Here is a 21,401-nt window from a genome sequence, read left to right as displayed (position 1 = left end):
TATGTAAAGCAAACATGCACTAAGGGAGGTACCCCAATCTATCAGTCTAAATAAAGCCCAGCTGGGAGGTAATGGAGGGCACATTGTAGCCAAGCTGTGCAAACACATCTGCGAGAAACACATCAGGTAATACAAACAAACCAATAAACTGTGAGTATTCTTATGTGCGCATATAATTTTGCAAGGCTTGTAAATCAGCGAGGCATTAAAGAATTACAGTGCTGCTTCCAGTTGGTGATAATAGGCACAGCTAAATTTAATGAGATGAAACTAGGATGCACTAGGATGAGATGTGTCTGCTACTTGAATTCCGTGAGGCATTTAATGTAGGCTCTAATCTGCTGTTACTTGGTCATTTCTGAGGATGGAAACTCTAACGCAGCAGAGGTAAGTTTTGGTCTTCCTTTCCTTATGACAGCCAGTTTAATCAGCGTGTTTGATGGTTTTTACAATTGCACTTGAAAATACATTCAAAGTTCTTGCAGTTTTCCAGACTGACTGACCTACATGTCCAAAAAGGGTCCAAAAGAACCACAGAAAACAAACATCAAACGATAGCACCACATCATATTGCTGTGCCATGCATCAAAGAAGTACAGAGCATGGCACTAGTACAATAATAACCAATGCTCCTATTATTTATGGTTGATGGGACTTATGACTGAAAACACAGACATGATGTTTTGATTTATAACACAGAATGCATTTGATTGTAACAGTACAAAAAAATCCATGGTTTAGTATGTACCTCACTGTTGGGATTATCCAGTGGCAGACAGCCTGTCAGCTGCACCAGGACATTTCCTGGTGGCCTTAAGGTCATTTGGTGTGTGCCGTGAAAAATCAACTTGACCAGCAAAAATGTAACAAGCAGCAATGAGATGACTGACCTCTTGGTTCACCTCACCTGTGAATGACAGCTATCTCACTCAACTGCTCTGGCTGCAGTGTGTGTCCACACCTCTGCTGCTGCAGTGCAAACAATACTACTGAAATGGAGACAGAGGAACAAACAGCCAAGATGGCTCTATGTGAGAAACTTATACTAGAAGCAGGAGGTGAAACATCAAGTTTCCAAGAGACTATACAAACTGAGTAAACGGACGAGTTTAGAATAAGTAGAGGGACGATCAGCCACTTAGTAGTCATAGTTGGTAAAGTCCTGCCTCTTTGATAAGTAGCAATCAAACGTAAACAGTGAGTAAAACTTACCAGCTAACTAATTAACACAAACGATTACCTAAGTAGAAGCAACTGGAAGTTGGAGGCCAGGTTTTGTCTCTTCTAGTTATCTCTGCAAGATAGCAGTATAGTGCTGATGCTGTTGTTATTGTTGTGTGCGGTGATGCATGGCTTGCATGATGAGGTTGGTGGAGAAATGTGTGGCCAGCACCAAAGTTATTGATTGTTTACTGTGTTGAAGCAGTAATTTTGAAGCTACTGATATAACAATTTAACAATACTATATATGAGAAGGATGTTGAAACATCATGTTGTTCATTATTATTATTATTATTATTATTATTGAACATATAAATATTTAAACTACAATGTTAACATCTTCCTATAGGATATTATGTTAATGTTATTTGCATTTCCCCTGGAGAGAGGGCATTGCAAATATTGACAGGGCCATATGTAACATTTATACTGCTTAAAATCTTTCCTGATATTGGATTGAGGTAACACTCATTGCTATTATCATGCAGTTTTTTTGTTGCTTCATCAGTTCTGTAGTGTACAATGTATGATTTGTGCTGGTATCATAGAACAGTGATTCAGATATTGAAATGGAGATTTAAAGATATTTGAACTAGAGTGTAATGCAATGTTATCAAGTATTATATTGTGCATGATGCTTAATGTAAGAATGTTGCTGTTACATTTAAGTATAAATGTTACTAATGGATGGAAATAATGGATCAGACTAAATCTTAAAGTCCTGTTTGCAAAACCAAATAGGTCAGGTCTTATGGACAGAGTGAGAGCCACTTCTGAAGATCCAATCCTGTTGATGGCAACCCCCCAACACGATTCTCTCTGGAAATCAGAACTGACTCACTCAATACTCCACCTGGTGGTAGGGTGGTGCAGGTCACCAACACTGCTACACACATCCACAGAAAGTGCATTCTAATCCCAGATATTTGTAACTGTCCGTGACAGTTACAAATATTTAGGAAACTGTAGACAGTGGATAGTTCAGATAATATTGAAAGTGATCACAGGAAGACAGACTTTAAAGGTTCAATTTTTTTATTTTCATTAATCCATCATTTAAATATTGTGAATTTCCACCTGAAAGTTCAATTCACTAAATATTACATTTTGCAACTTACCTCGTACCTCATACATGGTTATTTGAGTCTATGTCTTTGAGCTCCTCCCAGAGCTGGAGTAGCAGTGTCATTTCAAAGAGTGGACTACACAAGCATCTCTTTCTTTGTATTAGGAGGAGTCTTGTTGTTTCTCTCTCTATGGTGAAAGGAGACGCTGTCCAGTGTCCAGAATGTGTCCCAAGTAAATCACTTCAGGCAAACAAAACTGCAACTTCGCCAAAGAAACCCTTTGTTCACACTCAGCCAGCGTCTTGCAGGAGCAGACTGCGAATGACAAGCTTCTTTTGATGGAGAAACTATCAAGGGAAGTAGTATTGTTTAAATGTAGACAGCTTAGTATTATGATCAGCCTTTACGAGTCCCACAAGATTCTTCTGCTTGGCCTAGATATTGTCTAGAACTTCTGAAAGACCAGAAGAGGCCCATTGTGTGGAAAAAATTTTTTGTTAGTTTCTTACATACAAGGATACAGTTGTGTGAAAAAGTGTTTGCCCCCTTCCTGATTTCTTTTTTTTTTGCATGTTTGTCACACTTAAATGTTTCAGATCATCAAACAAATTTAAATATTAGACAAAGATAACACAAGTAAACACAAAATGCAGTTTTTGAATGAAGGTTTTCATTATTAAGGGGGAAAAAAAATCCAAACCTACATGGACCTGTGTGAAAAAGTGATTGCCCCCTAAACCTAATAACTGGTTGGGCCACCCTTAGCAGCAACAAATGCTAAGTTGCGTTTGTGATAACTGACAATGAGTCTTTTACAGCACTGTGGAGGAATTTTGGCCCACTCATCTTTGCAGAATTGTTGTAATTCAGCCACATTGGAGGGTTTTCAAGCATGAACCACCTTTTTAAGGTCATGCAATAGCATCTCAATCGGATTCAGGTCAGGACTTTGACTAGGCCACTCCAAAGTCTTCATTTTGTTTTTCTTAAGCCATTCAGAGATGGACTTGCTGGTGTGTTTTGGATCATTGTCCTGCTGTAGAACCCAAGTGCGCTTCAGCTTGAGGTCACGAACAGATGGCCGGACATTCTCCTTCAGGATTTTTTGGTAGACAGCAGAATTCATGGTTCCATTTACCACAGCAAGTCTTCCAGGTCCTGAAGCAGCAAAACAGCCCCAGATCATCACACTACCACCACCATATTTTACTGTTGGTATAATGTTCCTTTTCTGAAATGCCGTGTTAGTTTTACACCAGATGTAATGGGACATACACCTTCCAAAAAGTTCAACTTTTGTCTCGTCAGTCCACAGAGTATTTTCCCAAAAGTCTTGGGGATCATCAAGATGTTTTATGGCAAAACTGAGACGAGCCTTTATGTTCTTTTTGCTCAGCAGTGGTTTTCGTCTTGGAACTCTACCATGCAGGCCATTTTTGCCCAGTCTCTTTCTTATGGTGGAGTCATGAACACTGACCTTAATTGAGGCAAGTGAGGCCTGCAGTTCTTTGGATGTTGTTCTGGGGTCTTTTGTGACCTCTTGGATGAGTCGTCGCTGCGCTCTTGGGGTAATTTTGGTCGGCCGGCCACTCCTGGGAAGGTTCACCACTGTTCCATGTTTTCACCATTTGTGGATAATGGCTCTCACTGTGGTTCGCTGGAGTCCCAAAGCTTTAGAAATGGCTTTGTAACCTTTTCCAGACTGATAGATCTCAATTACTTTGTTTCTCATTTGTTCCTGAATTTCTTTGGATCGCAGCATGATGTCTAGCTTTTGAGGATCTTTTGGTCTACTTCACTTTGTCAGGCAGGTCCTATTTAGGTGTGGCAATAATCAGGCCTGGGTGTGGCTAGAGAAATTGAACTCAGCTTTCCAAAGATGTGATAAACCACAGTTAATTTATGTTTTAACAGGGGGGGGCAAACACTTTTTCACACAACTGTATATATTCCAGCTCTTGCTGATGATTTCTTTAGAGACTTTTGTTCAGTGTCAGAGGACTTATTATTTTTGTTTGTAGACCCAACAATGTCAGTCGGTGGGCAGCCAACCATAACTCTGCTCCGTGCTCTTGTTGTCATTCTGCTGATTAGTGTCATGCATAAGCAAAGAAAAAAAAAAAGTTTTTTGTGTAAGACTGTATGCTCTGTTTTTGTGAGGAGCTTTGCGTTCCGAGGACCGTCGTGAGTTGGGTGGGACACCAACAGGGAACAGGCCCGTGTCGCGGCGCAGGCCAAAGCAACACTGAGGCAACTGGGAAGTGTCCCAGTGCTCCTTAAGGGCTGCCCACCACAAGCTCCCACAGAGGACTCATCAACGCTCTGGTCCGGACCACGTCTGAGACCGGCAACGCTGAAAAGCGACAAACGTCACAGACGCGTCTCCTCTATGGGAGTGTGGAATGAGACCTGTGGCAGAAATTTTATTTTCTTTGTAAATTCAGTTTAGGTTTCCGGAGCTCTTTCACCAGAGAAGAGCTCATTAACATCAGAGAAACAACTCCAGAGGATTTTTTTCCCATCTTTCTTGACTCCCCTGCGGAATTATTGGACATTTTGGTCAAAGGTGCACTGACCGTTGTCACCAACGTGCGTTCACTGCCCAACAAACTGGATGAACTTCAGCTACTGGTGCAGAAGAACAGAGACTTTTCTTCATCTTCCGTTCTGTGCTTCACGGAGACTGTGTGGATCAATTCCGGACTCTGCGCTGGAGCTGGCCGGCTTCCAAGTCTTCAGAGCGGATCGCGACACAGAGCTGTCCAGCAAAACGAAAGGTGGAGGAATCTGTTTTTATGCTAACAGTGGCTGGTGCAAAGCCTGACACCAACCTCCGTGAGTCCAGCCACCACCTCCAGACCACCAGCTTCTCCTCCCCCACTTCAACAGGGGCCCTGGCACCTCCACAAGAAGGCAACATCAGAACCCCCCTACCAAAAGGAACATCTCTCTCTATCCTGAAGAGAGATGTCAACAGGCTTTTTAAGAAGCAGAACCCCCGCAAAGCAGCCGGTCCTGACTCTGTCTCTCCATCATCCCTGAAACACTGTGCTGATCAGCTGTCTCCGGTGTTCACGTACATCTTCAACACCTCACTGGAGACCTGCCACGTGCCAGCCTGCGTCAAATCCTCCACCATCATCCCTGTCCCCAAAAAACCAAGGCCCACCTGCAGGTGGTATCACCGACTTCCTGTCTGACAGGAGGCAGCATGTGAAGCTAGGAAAGCATGTGTCTGACTCCCAGACCATCAGCAGTGGATCCCCGCAAGGCTGTGTTCTTTCTCCTCTGCTCTTCTCCCTATACACTAACACCTGCACCTCCAGCCATCAGTCTGTCAAGCTTCTGAAGTTTGCAGATGACACCACTCTCATTGGACTCATCTCTGATGGCAATGAGTCTGCCTACAGGTGGGAGACTGACCGTCTGGTGACCTGGTGCAGGCAGAACAACCTAGAGCTTAACGCTGTGAAGACAGTGGAGATGAAAGTGGACTTCACAAAAAACCTAGCCCCATCACCCTGTGCGACTCCCCCGTAGCCACCGTGGAGCATTTCCGCTTCTTGGGAACCACCATCACACAGGATCTCAAGTGGGAGCTGAACATCACCTCCCTCATCAAGAAAGCCCAGCAGAGGATGTACTTCTTGAGGCAGCTGAAGAAGTTCAACCTGCCAAGGACAATGATGGTGAACTTCTACACCTCCGTCATCGAGTCTATCCTCACCTCCTCCATCACCATCTGGTACGCTGGTGCCACTGAGAAGGACAAAAGTAGACTGCAGTGTATCATCCACTCTGCTGAGAGGGTGATTGGCTGCAATCTACACCTCCAGGACCTGTACGCCTCAAGGACCCTGAGGCGTGCAGGAAAGATTGTAGCTGACTTCTCCCACCCTGGACACAAACTCTTTGAGACACTCCCCTCTGGCAGGAGGCTGCGGTCCTTCAGGACCAAAACCCCTCACCACAAAAACAGCTTCTTCCCGTCTGCTATCAGCCTTATCCACAAGGCTAGATCACTGATCCCCCCAATCCCCAATTGCACCAACCACCAGCACAAATTCCTTGTGTGTGGAAACATACTTGATAATAAAAATTGATACTGATTCTGATTCTGATTGTGTGATTTTTGTGAAGCTTTTCAGTTTCTGAGGTTTGCAGGCATGAAACAAAAAAATTTCGAGGGCAGTCAACTGAAAATGTTTCAGTGTGAGTGAATTACTGGTCAGAATCAACACTTGTGTGATGTTTGTGAAGCTTTTCAGTTTCTGAGGTTTGCAGGAATTAAATAGTCATTTTCAAAGTGAGTCAAGTGTAGACCACTCAGTGTGAGTGAATACTCGTCAGAACTAACAATTGTGTGATTTTTGTGAAGCTTTTAAGTTTCTGTGGTTTGCAGGCCTGAAACAATAATTTTCAAAGTTGGTCAACCGAGAATGACTCAGTGTGAGTGAATACTGGTCAGAATCAACACTTATGTGACAACATCAAAAACTGAATAGATTCACAACAATCGCATCACTGTTGTTTCTGATCACTATTCGCTCAATCTGAGTGGTTTTCTGTGGAATGTAACTGAAAATCAGGGAGTCATGCCTGCAGACCTCAGAAACTGAAAACTTTCACAAAGACCGCATAACTGGTGTTTCTGAACAGTATTCAGTCAGTCTGAATGATTTTCTGTGCAATGTGAACTAAAACCAGGGATTCATATCTGTCAGCGTCAGAAACTGAAAACTTTCACATAGATCGCATGACTGTTGTTTCTGATCAGTATTCACTCAATCTGAGTGATTTTCTGTGAAATATGACTTAAGAGTAGTACTACATACATGCCGACCTCAGAAGCTGAAAAGTTTCACAAAGACCACGTAACTCTTGTTTCTGAGCAGTATTCAGTCAGTCTGAATTATTTTCTGTGCAATGTGACTGAAAATCAAGTAGTCATGTCTACAGAGCTCAGAAACTGAAAAGTTTCACATAGATCGTATAACTGTTGTTTCTGATCAGTATTCACTCAATCTGAGTGATTTTCTGTGCAATGTGCCCTAAGAGTTGTGCGACATGCATGCCGACCTCAGAAACTGAAAATTTCACATAGATCATATAACTGTTGTTTCTGATCAGTATTCACTCAATCTGAGTGATTTTCTGTGCAATGTGACCAAAAATCAAGGAGTCATGCCTGCCGACCTCAGAAATTGAAAAGTTTCACAAAGACCACATAACTGGTGTTTCTGAACAGTATTCAGTCAGTCTGAATGATTTTCTGTGCAATGTGACCTAAAACCAGGGATTCATATCTGTCAGCGTCAAAAATTGAAAAGTTTCACACAGATCGCATAGCTGTTGTTTCTGATCAGTATTCACTCAATCTGAGTGATTTTCTGTGCAATGTGCCCTAAGCGTAGTACAACATGCATGCCGACCTCAGAAACTCAAAGTTTCACATAGATCACATAACTGTTGTTTCTGATCAGTTTTCACTCAGTCTGAGTGATTTTCTGTGAAATGTGACCTAAGAGTGGTACTACATACATGCCAACCTCAGAAACTGAAAAGTTTCACAAAGACTGCATAACTCTTATTTCTGAACAGTATTCAGACAGTCTGAATAATCTTCCGTGCAATGTCACCAAAATCAAGGAGTCATGCCTGCCGACCTCAGAAACTGAAAAGTTTCACAAAGATCGCATAACTGTTGCTTGTGATCAGAATTCACTCAATCTGAGTGATATTCTGTGAAATGTGACCTAAGAGTAGTGCTCCATACATGCCAACCTCAGAAACTGAAAGGTTTCACAAAGACCACATCACTGTTGTTTCTGATCAGTATTCACTCAGTCTGACTGATTTTCCCTGTAATGTGACCGAAAATCATGGAGTCATGTCTGCACATCTTAAAAACTGAAACGTTTCACAAAGACTGCATAACTGTTGTTTCTGATCAGGATTCTCTCAATCAGAGTGATTTTCTCTGTAATATGACCTAAAAGCGGGGATTCATATTTGTCAACATCAAAAACTGAAAAGTTTCACAAAGATCGCATAACTCTTGTTTCTGATCAATATTCAGTAAATCTCAATGATTTTCTGTGTAATATGACCTAAAAGCAGTGAATCATGCCTGCCGACCACAGAAACTGAACAGTTTCACAGAAATCGCATAACTCTTGTTTCTGATCAGTATTCAGTCAGTCTGAATGATTTTCTGTGTAATGTGACCGAAAATCAGCACCATAAAGAATAAAGGGCTATGAAAACTCAAAAATTATAGGTAACTGGCTGCAATAGATTTTTGCATTTTGAGTCCAACTAAAACTCTCAAGTTTTGAAGAAAACTACATACATTTAAGACAACAAATTATCTTTTGTTGAGTTAACTTTTAAATTAACTTTGAGATAACTTCAAATTTAGATTTTTTTTTAACACTTAAAATTCAGCAGTCTCAACTAATTCTTTTTGTTTCAGAAAAGTTACCTTTCAAATGCATCAAAACTCAACATTTTGAGTTGTACTTATAAATACTCTCAAACATGAGAAGTTATGGCAACTAAAACTTTTCTATTATGCCTATATATGATACAAATACAAATAATACTAGTTCAGTAAAACATGTTTATTGAAACATTAAATACAACATTCCAGCAAATATGCAGGAGGATGAAATCTCTTAGGATCTACCAATAGTGCAAGTACTAGACTGCACACAAACAAAAAGATGCAGACTTGTGTGGACATGTTAAAAGAGTCCAAACCACAACACAGTTCAAAAGCACTGTAATAACAATCCCGAGCTTAGTAACACCATGATAAATAGTGCAAATATGCAGCAGAATGAAATCTCTATCTACCAATACAGGTGCAAGTACACTGCGCACAAACAAAAAGATGCAGACTGATCCTAAAAACATCCTGGTTTGAAGAAACATGTTAAAACTGTCTAAACTACAACACAGTTCAAAAGCACTGTAATAACAATCCTGAGCTTAGACATTACTTATACATGGCAGTTTTAGCTTCAGATGATCTCCTAATGTGAACATTTTTAATCGAGTGAAAAAAAAGTTATTTTCTTAAAAAAAAAAAAAAATCCCATCTTTGGGAAAATAACCCTGACAGGGATGAGTCCTTTGCTTGCAAAACAGGCCCAAAAGCCAGTCAATATAACTAAAAAATAACAAAAAATCGAATGTAATGTAAATAAAAAGATGGGCTTGTGGCTAAGAGTGAGGCCTTGTTGTCAGGCTTCTTACAGCAAGAGCTTTGTTTTCAGGCTCTGCACACGCTGTGAACAAGTGGGTGTAAGCTCCATAAAGATGTGCTGCACTGTTTCAAACGTATATCTAAAATGTCTTGGGAACTCTATGTCCAATGCATAAAGTAGGCCAAACAGATAAGCAAAGTCAGTGGGAAGGTCTGGAATGTCTTTGAGTACAATAGTCTCCTCCAACACCACAGCAATGCTGTTAACAGTTTGAAGCGAGGCCGGTGCACCATCATCCACGAACACGGTGAGCACTCCCATTTGGACCCCTTTTGTTTGTCCGTCTTCTGGATCAGTTTCCTGTTAAAAGCAGAAATTCGGCCAAATTTAATATTGTTAAGATAACACTTTAATTAAACACCCATGTCACGGTGTAATTTTAATACAAGTCTGTCCCTGCTGGAAGTGATGTAAATCAACCCCTGGAGCAACTTTAGCCATAACCTACAGTAGGAGACAGTCTTGTGTTTCAGCCTGAGTAAACCTGTAGTTTACAGTTCCTGTACTATACAGTTTTTTGCCTGTGATCCTGATTGCTATTCCTTTGTAGATGTGCTGTAGTTGTGAGACTACAAGTGTGAAAGAGGAACTATGATTTTTGCCTAAACTTTGTTTAATTTTTACCTTAAAGGTTGAATATGGAGAATGTTTATTAAAAGCTATATTTTTTCAAAAATAATACACCCACGGTGCGTTTAGAGGGGTGCAGAATAATTGTGGCTCATTTCTCCGCTGTTTTCCGTCAGCAGCACCACTGCCATTCAGGTGAGAACTGCTCAGAGCAGGATGGTGCTACTGGGCCATGTAACTCAGCTTAATGGCTAAAATATATGGAATGTTGTTGATGAATACAGTTTTTTGGGAGCTACAATCCAGGGTGTGGATATTTCATCTTTTCAATTTTCTAAAGCAATATGGCATAGAGAATTATACATAATATGTGCATGATAATTAATGTGCACTGACCAAAAACAAAAACAGACATTCTGTACTCACCAGGCATTTCAGGAAAAGCTTCTCTAAAGTGTCACGGAGAAAAAGAGGCAGACCTTCTAGACATGCTCTGCTTCGATACATTGTGATGTCAGATGTCTGGAAATTGGACAAAGGAAAGACATAGGACATTTGGTTAAAAACAGTGCAGCTAAGATTTATTTGACACTAGTTTAACATGTCTTATGATAAAAAATATAAATAATAAAAATCCCCAAATATGAAAATCAAAGTTCACACTTAAATCAGGTTCTGTTACAATTACATAGAACAATGACATGTTAATAAAATGATTCAGCATCACTCTGTTAAGCTTTCATTAAATTAGCTAAAGAAACCTCAACCACTAAAGTGTAATCAATAATTGGGTTCAAGCCTAACTCGAATAATCCCCTCCCCTCTCTTTTGGAACCAGCTCTCACCCTGGGCCGAAAAAACACTCTCTCCACTTTTCAGAACCGGCTCAAAACCTTCCTCTATGAGCTTTTCATAAGGGCTGGCTCAGGTAACCCTGACCCATAATCAAAAATAAATTATGTTTATTACATGAATTCACCTGTTCATCAAGAACATCCAAGAGGCTCTCCATGTCTTGTCCTAAGGCCCCTTCCCTGGCACGATACAGTTTGAGTAGTCGAGGACAATAGGTGTCTAGGGCTGCTCTAAATGTCCCCAACAGGTCCTTGGTAGTTACACGGTAGAACTCGCTGCAAATCTGTGGAGCATGAAAGAAACAAAAAAAAAAATGCACACAAAAAAACAGCACACATAAATGCAACCAAACCAAGCAATAGTTTTGTGATATCAAATAGTTAGCAACTTTTTCACACACACATTTACTTACCTGTTCCTTAAGAAACAGGGCAGGCCATCTCTCCTGGATTTCCGTGACCATGGGCTGCACCTCAATAATCTCCTTTCTCCTGAGGGAAAATGTGAGTTCCATCTTCTGACTGATAAGTTCCATGTCTTTCCACTTCTTTTTGGTTTCATCCACCAGAACACATCTTTCATCTTCTAGAGTGTCATCATCAAAGTTTTCTGGATGATCAGGCAAACGATTGACTTCGCCTCGCTTGGTTTTTTCAAGGAAAAGCCACCTTCATCAGGATCTTCAGACCGCCCTCTTCTCCTGTTTACACTGACCTCATGACAACCAGCCTGTCGTAGCTTTGCTCGGTAATTCCCAAGCTTGTACTTGATGCTTGTTGTCCAGCCATCATATCCTGTTCCACTACCAGGCTCCTTGAGGCATGGCTGTTTACAGACAAGTACAGAAGCAACTGATTCAATTTGACTTTTATCAGGGTAAGCTTTCAGAGCAAACATTTCTTGTGCCAGCTTGTCTAGAATTTCCATTTTTACATCTCTTGTTAGACTCAGACCTTTTCCAATTTCTTGAAATGTCTCATTTCCCTTACGCAGCTTTAACTCTACATCATATGCAAATGAAGGAACTGGAAAAGGAGAAGGCCACTCTTGATACTGGCTGTATCAAGAGAAGAGATGGACGCTTGACTTGGTGTTTGTGATTCATCACCACTATTCCAAACAATGTGCAAGACAGCCTTTTCTGCAGGCAACTCTACCATATCCATTAAGTTGCAGAGTGCATTCTCAAAGTCTGGATCCTCATATTGTACAGAGAAATCACCTTCGAGTTCAAGTTTTTCCCGTGGCTCATCAAGTAGTTGCTCCATAGATTCAGGGCGTTTAGTCAGCTGAACTTTCCTAATGAGTTTGGGGTTGATGTTTACACGTAGCAACAAAGCCTGTGAAGACAAAGAAAAACATTTTATACACAAGCATGGTCAAACAATAATTCTTGGATCATACACATCTATAGTACATACCATTACATTCAATGCAGTAGACACGCCCTTGAGGTTACCATCAACTTTCCAGCGACTTGGTATAGTTAGGGGCTGGTAGTCATTCAAGTCCTCAGGATCCAGGATTTCAACATCCACACAGCTAGTGTCAATAACTTCGTAAGACCTGTAGTGTTCCATAAACCAGGAGGAGAGCTTTGTGGTTACAAAAAACACTTTCTCAAAGTTGATGACAATGTTCAGAAGTTTGTAAAACTCAGGCAGTCCACTGCATTGCCCAGCAGAAATGATCATGCCTTTTGCATAGTGGGTTCCATGTTAACATCTTTGGTAAGGGATACAGTATCTTGCTGTGGAAACTTGTTTTGAATTGCCATCCTGAGTTTTTCCTCCAATGATGCTGTGTTAACCCTGTCAACACTGGCTGTGTACAGTTTTGGTTTAAACAGACTTTTGCCATCAAGGTAATATGCCATCATTTGTTGATGTTTAGTAGAGAGCGTAAGAAGGATGTTCTTGAAATTGAGAATATCATGCACCACCTTTTTAAAGAAGTTGTGCTTGGACTCAAAGTGCATGGTCCACAAGTCCACTAGAAGTCCAAAGCAACGTATAAGGTGTACATAGTGTTCAATATAGTGATGTTTTGGCAAAGTGTCAAGAAGCAGCTTGCGATGGTCATATATTTTAGTCTCCAGATAACAGTATTTCCTCTGATATATTAGTAGAGACAATAATCTCCACAATCTCTTTGAGGTCCATTAATATTTCCCATGAGGGTTCCTTTTCTGGAATACTGCTCCCAATCAAAGGGTAAATGTAACAGTGTCCAGTTTTCATGTCCGTTGCCACTGATTCTTCTCTTTCCAAAGCTGGCTTTTGTAATTTGTTTTGGCTTGTTAACCTTATCAGAATGTTTATATGGAAACAGTTTTATGTGGCTATTCAGCCCATCAAATGTAATGAAACCTTTTCTTACCAAATCTTTAAGACACAAATATAACTCTACTGGGATAACACCTTCAAAGAAGTCATGTAAAATATCTGGGGGAAACCCAGTAACAGGATGTAAATGGGACAAATGCTTATGAAGTACACAGGCCTTTTTCACACCATTCACAGTTTGTTTATCACCAGATTCAAGTTCCTCCACAAAGGTGTTGTGCTGTTCCACAGTTCTTAGTTGACAATCCCTTGCTTCAACAGTATTAATTTAATACAATAAAATCGGCAAAAATTTTCAACATTGAATGATTCCTGGAAACCTGCTAGGCTTTGTGCCCCAAGATTATCTGCGCACACACAAAATACTGTCCCCCTCACAAATGTATCTAGTGCCTCCACAAACACCCCATTCGTTTCCAAAAAATTTATATCCTTAATCAGTGGATGAAGAAATACATCATACCCAAACTGTTTCACATCAACACTCTTTCCAAGAAGAGCCAGTTGTATTAAGGGCAGAGTAGAGCGAAACTTGGCTGGTAAATTCAGCAAAATCCAGTAAACAGCAGTTATTTTATGTATTGTTCTATATGTCCCCAAAGGGTTACATACTTAAAAATGGTCTATATACAGTCCAATAGAAAAACTTGCCTCTTGCACACCCAAAAGTGTATTTTCTTTGTAGTGCTGGCCGTCTTGAAATGACCCATATTGACCTGGTTTGCTTTCTTGATCAAAAACTAACTTCTCTGTAAAATATGAGTCTCTCAATAAACTCTCTAGAACTTGAATAAGTGGAACATAAAACAAAACTATTTTTATGGGTATATTTATATGTGTATTCAGTTGGTGCAATCACAGGGAAGTGCTCGTTAAAATAGATATTCCTCCTGTAATTAGTGGAGAGAGCACCTTTTGCTTCAGTGCTTACAATAAGTGGATTTTTTTTTTACAATTGCGTCATTAATTTCTTTAACAACACAATCATCTACTTGAATGTCATGTTTAGTTAGCACCTCTTTGATTATTTGTAGAGAATGACATTTAGTGAAATGGAGGATGTCATTCAATTCCTCAACAATTGCCTGTAAAGCACTTTTTGAAACATGTAATACAGTTTGCATACGCAGAAAAAGTGATGCAATTTTATGTTCTATAGTGTCAGTGTCTATATACTCTTCCTCAGCCCTGTCATTTGAATCTTCATCAGTTTGTGATCTCTCACTTTCACCACAGATATCTGACGTCTGGTTCACATTTTCAGGTTCAATTGCACATGCTACATTTTTTCTAACACAAGTTCTAATGTCCTGTTTATGTTTGTGTTTTCTGCTTCTGTGAGACATGAATGTTTTTAAATTGTTAGTTTTAAACTCACACTGCAAAAAAGGGCAATGCACAGTCTGTCTATTTCTTAAATGATGTGCAAGATAGATGAAAAATGTGCGTTGAGTGCAATTTTCTCGGAATTCACAAGACTCACAAAAAAAAGTGCATGTCTCCTCCCTTCTCCTTGTCCTGCAATGTGCTCTTGTAAGATGTGTTTTCAGTGCCCCGTGGGTCCGGAAAGTGCACACACAGTCACTGTAAATACAGGGCCAGTTAGCTCCTCCTCCGTGCCTCAGACGATAGTGCTTGAAGAGACCCTCTTGGTTTGTGCAGGCAAAATCACAAAATTTGCACCTCATAGGACAACTGCAACAAAAAATAAAAGTCCAGTTACTTGATAAAATAAACAAATAAAATAACAAAATATACACTCAAAAAAAGTGCAGCATAAAAGACCCTCCGTACACAAACTTGTCAGTCCACCAATTTATCATTTAATTTAATATTTAGATGGTTTCTCTGTTGGTGCTGTCTCATAGTATGTATAGTATGTGTTGTTATACATACTGGTGGTGTAAACTGATTAGATACATGGTTTCATTTTTCATCTCCTACACTTTTCACTCTGGTCCAAACCGCATCACTGACAGAGCGTCATGTTTCCATGACGACCGACCGGAACAAGACGAGCAGTACTCCCGATTGTAAAAATGAGTCTCTAAAGTAACACTAAACTTTAACATCAAAGACATACGTGCGCAGTATACTGGTTATTTGTAGCACTGCTTATTTTGTTTAATAAATGAGCTCCAGTTCAACTGTAGCCGCACTAACGGAGCCAACAGAGCTAACGGAGCTAACGTAGCTAACTGGTAAACAGACGGACATTTTCGGCAGTATGGGAGGCATATCTGATACCGGTATTGGAATCGGAACAACTCTAGTCCGGTCCAGTGACTCTGGCTGTTTAATTTTAACTTGGTAACACGTTTTGAGTTGCTAACAGGCTACCTTGCTAACACGACATACACAACGTGTATGTTAAAAAACATGTTAAAAGGCCAATAAATATATAATAAAATAAAGTATATATAATAAAGTATAACCTACATGCGTGAACCCTGACTTTTAGTACCATATTGAGCATAATACTCACCTTGAGAGTAAAAAATCTCGAAGAGATGTCGGCAGCACATGGACACTGTGGTTGTGATGGAACCTCCGCAGATACGCATTGGAGACCCCCGGGTCTTGTTCTCTAGTTTTCTAGAATTTGTCCTGACCTCAAATGCACAGTTTTGAGGTTTGCTAACTCAAATTATTAAGTGAGACCAACTTTAGCCAAGAAACTTGAAAAAGATAGTTGGAATACATAGGTTGATTAGTTTACAACACAACTCAACCTTTTTTGTTTAGTTAACTGAAAAAATATGGTTAGGACAACAACTTTAAGTTTTCATTTTTAGAGTGAGGGAGTCATGTCTGCCGACCTCAGAAACTCAAATTCTTAACACAAATCACACAACTGTTGATCCTGACCAGTTTTCACTTAATGTTTTGTACTTCACTTTGTCTGGTCAAAAAATTACAATGTACAGGGCGGCCCGGATACTCAAGTGGTTTGGGTGTGTACCACGTGAGTGCAAGACGCTTTTAGCAACCAGGCACCTGTTCGACTCTTTTCTGCATGTCATTCTCCTCTCTCTACCCCTTTTCCTGTCAGTTTCCTCTGTTTTATAATTCAGGCACAAAAAAAGCCGCAAAAAATAATAGTAATAATTAAAAAATTACATTACATTCACCATTTTCGTAAAGGCATACAAACCTACAAACCTGTCATTGAATCACGAGACAGTTTCAGAACTACAGAGACACAGAGCAACACACCTGCCTGCATAGCAGCATGGGACTGATTGTATAAATTAAATAATAAAATAATAACTGATTTGTCACTTTCCCTGATGATCTGAATAACTCTCTGCTGCTGTCATGTCTAGAGTGTCTATGGAGCAGCAACGTCATCATTACTTTTTCTAACTGTATTTTTGCATCTCTCATTGCAACGACCATTTGGAAAGGCAATGGAAGGGAAAGAACGCATTAGTCTAAACAAGGAAACATGGCTTTACTAAATACACATTGAATGTTAGGTAACGCAGAAACGAACTTTTGAAAACTTCTCACGGAGCAAATCATTCATTCATTTTTTCCCCCGGTCACGGAGCCAATCCCAGCTGACATTGGGCGAGGGCGGGGTACACCCTCTGACTGTGATGGACAGGAAGAATGTTTTTGGGCATTTTTGCCTTTATTAGATAGGACAGCAGGAAAAAGTCGGGTCGGTCGGGAATCGAACCGGCGACTCCGCTGCAAAAAAAATCAGTCCACTCACTCGTACGCTGCCATACGATGGCACTCAGCCATCAGGTTACGGCTATATGCGGCGATATTTTAATATTATTTCATACATTTCTGGATGGTACTTTTTCTTAATTTGGATGATAAGTCTCCTCTGCTTGTCTCTCCCACATCAAAGAATCGCCGCCGCCAGACGACCCAGGGTCACACCTTTTCTTAACGTGGACGGTTAGTCTCTCTCTCCGACATCAAAACATTGTGCCGCCTCTTTGATCCACCTGCCTCACTCCCTGCAGAGCATCCTGCAACCACATGCCCCACATGCCATTCCTATCCGTGCACCGTGTCACCTCACCCTCTGTGCGCTGGAGGTAAATGTAAGTACTAATAGTTAACGATCTTGCTTGTTTAAGACACTTTACTTTCTTACCACCAGAGAATCGGAATGAGATTATGTTAAATATTTATGGAGGAGTGCTAATGTTAGTTAGTTAACTTTTGCCCTAAATTACGGTTTAGCTAGCTAATGTTGGCCAGCTGATAGTGTATCATTTCAAATATGTCTGATCAGTTGTGAGCAGTGAGACAATGGTGGATTTTGCTGTAGAGATGGGGTGATCCGATCACAGGTGGACAGCAGGAAGAACAGGTGACGCACCCAAGAGGCATTGAGACCACATCAGATCATGTCTGTAGCCACAGTTTCACAATGAATCGAGAATATTTTACTCTTTCAAGTGAGTAAAAGCTCATTTAATTTGAGCTGTGCACGGCCGATGATTGCCCAGCTTCTCCGCACCCTCTCTCTCTTTTTTTCTCAGTCTCTCTCTCTCTCTCTCTCTCTCTCTCTCCCTCTCCTCTCTCTCGCTCACACACACACACACACACACACACACACACACACACACACATACATTAACACCGTCTGTAATGAACAAGGCCATGGAGTTTATTAATGGCTGTGGTGTCCCTATCTAATGCAGTGCATTAAAAGACGTGAGATGTGGGATCCTTCACTTTCCCTTAATAAATAAAATAAATTGAGTAAATAAATAGATATTAACAATAAAGTAAAGTGAAGGGATAAATAAATGAATGAATAATATTTCAAAAGAATATAATAACAGCAATAATAAATTAATTACAATTGTAATGATAGCAATGATCGTATTAATAATGATGAAAAATAGTCATATAAATAATAATTAAATTAGAGAAAAGAATGTAGTAAAGCAATCCAAGGAATCCAGAAATGGATAAAAATAAATAAATAAAAAATGTAAGTGTGATAGTAATGGTGGGATACATGATTACACAGAAAACTGAGATAGTAATCCTATGGATTCTGTACATATCAATAATAATAATAGTTAGAATGATAATAATAATAATAATAATAAAGAGAGAAAAAAGATAGCAACTTCATTGTGGGAGTTTGTATGTGGAAACCACGCTGGAAGTTGGTAGACAGGCAAAAAGAGAAAGATTAAACAGAATAAATTAAGGGACCACCCAATAGAGAAGTAATAATATTAGTGATAATAGTAATAATAATAATAATAAGTATTAATAGTGATAATGACGTAGAAAATGAGAGGAGGAAAAAATCAGGAATGTAGAAAATGAATGAAGGGTTTCCATGTGGGGTATGGTTCTGATATCGGGCTGTTATTGTGAATTGGATGAATATTCTAGAGAGATATATTCCAAGAGTATGTTTTTCCAGAATGCTGTGTGGATGGTGTTCCTTCATTTCCAATTCATGAGGATAGTCTTCTTAGTGATGGCTAGGGCAATGAGGAAGGTTAGCTGACGTATCTCCTAATAAGCAGAGTGAGGGGGAAAGTGGGATGTGGCAGCCAAAGATGGCAGATAGTGATCGTATGACCTTTTTTCCAAAATTGGTGAATGGGTTTGCAGTGCCAGGTGGCATGAATGTAGGTGTCTGAGCTGTTTTGAATGCAATTGGTACAAATTTCAGAAGTGAATCCCATTCTAAATATTTTTTGCCCAAGGTAGTGAGTAGTGAGTTCCAGATTACAGGCTGTGTTGCATTTTGCTTGTATACATGATTTAAGTTGTAAGTATTCTAAGAAGTGGTTGCTCTCGATGCCATACTTCTTGGTCAGATGATCGAAAGAAGGCAGTTTATTATTATGGAAGATATGCTTGAGGTGTGTGATTCCTTTTTCAGCCCAGGTGCAGAAGTTAAGTGGTGCTTTATTGATAAGAAAGTCTGGATTATTCCGTATTGGGGTGAGGCTAGATGGTGTAAGGATAGAGTTTGTGATTTGATGGAATTTCCACCAGGCTGTCAGAGTCGCTGATATTGTTAGTGTTAAGTCTGAAATGTGACTGTCTTACATAATATTTGTTCTATGTCTAACCATGTGTTATCTGAGTGGCAATGGACACATTTGCATTCACACTGCTAAAAGAATGTGGCCACGTGGCCCAGAGCGTTTGGTCTGGGTGATCGGATCTCAAATGTGTCCTCAATATGTCCTGGGTACAGTCACAACTCTACTTAGAGCAGTCTGGTTGTGGATCACCAGAGATGGATGTTAATCCCAGGTTTTAACAGGGCCTATGAGCGCCACCAAATAGTGATTTTCCCTCTAAAGCTCTGACATGGTTTGATTTTTGGAGATATGTGTTATTATTTGAACATTCAGTGAAATACTAAATGTTCAAATGATGCATCTCACCAAAAACCAAAGATTAGAGAAAAAGTCCAAAAAATGAAAACAGATCTATGTATCGGTATTATTCTTTCTTCTTTCCTCTCCAAATGATCATCTGCCAACCCTTCAGATTTATCTGGTGACCCTTTATATAAAACTCTATATAAAGTAGTTCAAAGAGTAACATGCTGCTGAAAACTGATGCTTCAGTATTAAACATCTGATTATGTCATATACAATAATACATTAGTCAGATGGACCTAACTGTTACTTTCAGAGGAAACTTGTAAGAATTAGGACTCAGAGATGATAATGTAGTGTGTATTTTCTGTGGCTGTCCTGCAGGTTTCATACTGAACAGGAAAGTATGGGTGATGTGAGTTTTAAATTTATGTTCTTTTGAAGCAGAGGGAGGCCATAATGACAGTCAGCAGGCAGGAGGAGGTCAAGAGGACACAGTGAGCAGGCAGGACCTTTGAAGGACATTTGTGACATCCTGAGTGATAGATGGACATTGCCTTCCAACATCGTGTACGTCAAGGAGGAGACTCAGAAGAATCAACCCGAACCCAAACCTCAATTTTTTAAGGTAAGACTGATTTGATGGAATCTTTTGTAGGGCTGCAGCAGGCCTATGCACAGACATTTTGAGGGGTAGGTGCTCATGGGGAAAAGGGGGCATTCTTCTCATAATTATTAAATTAAATAAAGTTACTTACATATTTATTCATTTCAATACTCTACACTTACAGATAAAATTATCAATTTACACAGAGACAACAGAGACTACATTTATCACAAGAACAGGCAAAAGAAAAGAATGACACACTGTGTTTTAGGGCATTATAGATTTGTCTATAAAATAATAATTCAGTCTCAACAAATAAAGATTTGTGAAAAAAGCTGGTCTCTAACTATATAAAATAATGATAAACCAACCAATCTACCTGCCAAACTAGAATGCAGCAACAATTAGGCTCATTGTATTCTGTGTACTGTACAAGGAACACACTGTGTACCCCTGTACAGGGAGCATTATGTTGCTATTGGTCTGTATTGAGCTGTTTTAATAGTAGTTTAATTTCACAACAGTGACAAACAATACCAAGGCTTAGGACAAACATTCATTACTTGGTTGTCACCGGTGAAGGTAGGTCAGTGATGGTAGTCTGTTGCCATGGCGCCGCGGATGGCTGCCTCGGTGTTTTGGTGCGCATTTTTTTGCCTTATTTTCTTTATAAATCCAGTTTTCTGCTTTGGTTTCCGGAGCTCTTTCACCAGAGAAGAGCTCATTAATATCAGAGAAACAACTCCAGTGGATTTTTTTCCTACTTTTCTCGACTCATCTGTGGGATTATTGGACATTTTGGTCAGAGGTGCACTGACCGTTGCTCTCGCAGTGAAACGCCGGAGGAGAGGAAAACGTGCCGGTGCGCTTGCGCGTCTCCGCCGGCGCGCACTCCGCACACCTCTCCCAGGTATCTTTCTCTCCAACGTGCGTTCACTGCCCAACAAACTGGATGAACTTCAGCTACTGGTGCAGAAGAACAGAGACTTTTCCTCATCTTCCGTCCTGTGCTTCACGGAGACGTGGCTGTGTGGATCGATTCCGAACTCTGCGCTGGAGCTGGCCGGCTTCCAACTCTTCAGAGCGGATCGCGACACAGAGCTGTCCGGCAAAACCAAAGGTGGAGGAATCTG

At 40.2% G+C, this 21,401-nt stretch overlaps 1 protein-coding gene across 1 annotated transcript; it reads right to left on the bottom strand.

Annotated features, from left to right (window-relative positions):
- Positions 1-8,793: 8,793 nt before the first annotated feature.
- LOC139628452 (uncharacterized) lies at positions 8,794-15,927 on the bottom strand. The gene is made up of 8 exons (XM_071490125.1): positions 15,815-15,927; positions 14,813-15,024; positions 12,406-12,550; positions 12,207-12,324; positions 11,397-11,809; positions 11,109-11,267; positions 10,556-10,651; positions 8,794-9,859 (listed from the first exon to the last, which is right to left on the bottom strand). The coding sequence occupies exons 5-8, from the start codon at positions 11,517-11,519 to the stop codon at positions 9,545-9,547; spliced, it is 693 nt and encodes a 230-aa protein (XP_071346226.1). The 5' UTR covers positions 11,520-11,809; positions 12,207-12,324; positions 12,406-12,550; positions 14,813-15,024; positions 15,815-15,927; the 3' UTR covers positions 8,794-9,544.
- Positions 15,928-21,401: the final 5,474 nt, after the last annotated feature.

This window comes from Trachinotus anak, unplaced genomic scaffold (genome assembly GCF_046630095.1).
Source record: "Trachinotus anak isolate AG129_WGS33_773 ecotype Australia unplaced genomic scaffold, CSIRO_AGI_Tana_v1 ptg000011l, whole genome shotgun sequence".
NCBI classification, from domain to species: Eukaryota; Metazoa; Chordata; class Actinopteri; order Carangiformes; family Carangidae; genus Trachinotus; species Trachinotus anak.
Note: the sequence above shows the minus strand (reverse complement) of the source record. Positions and strands in the feature narration are given on the sequence as shown.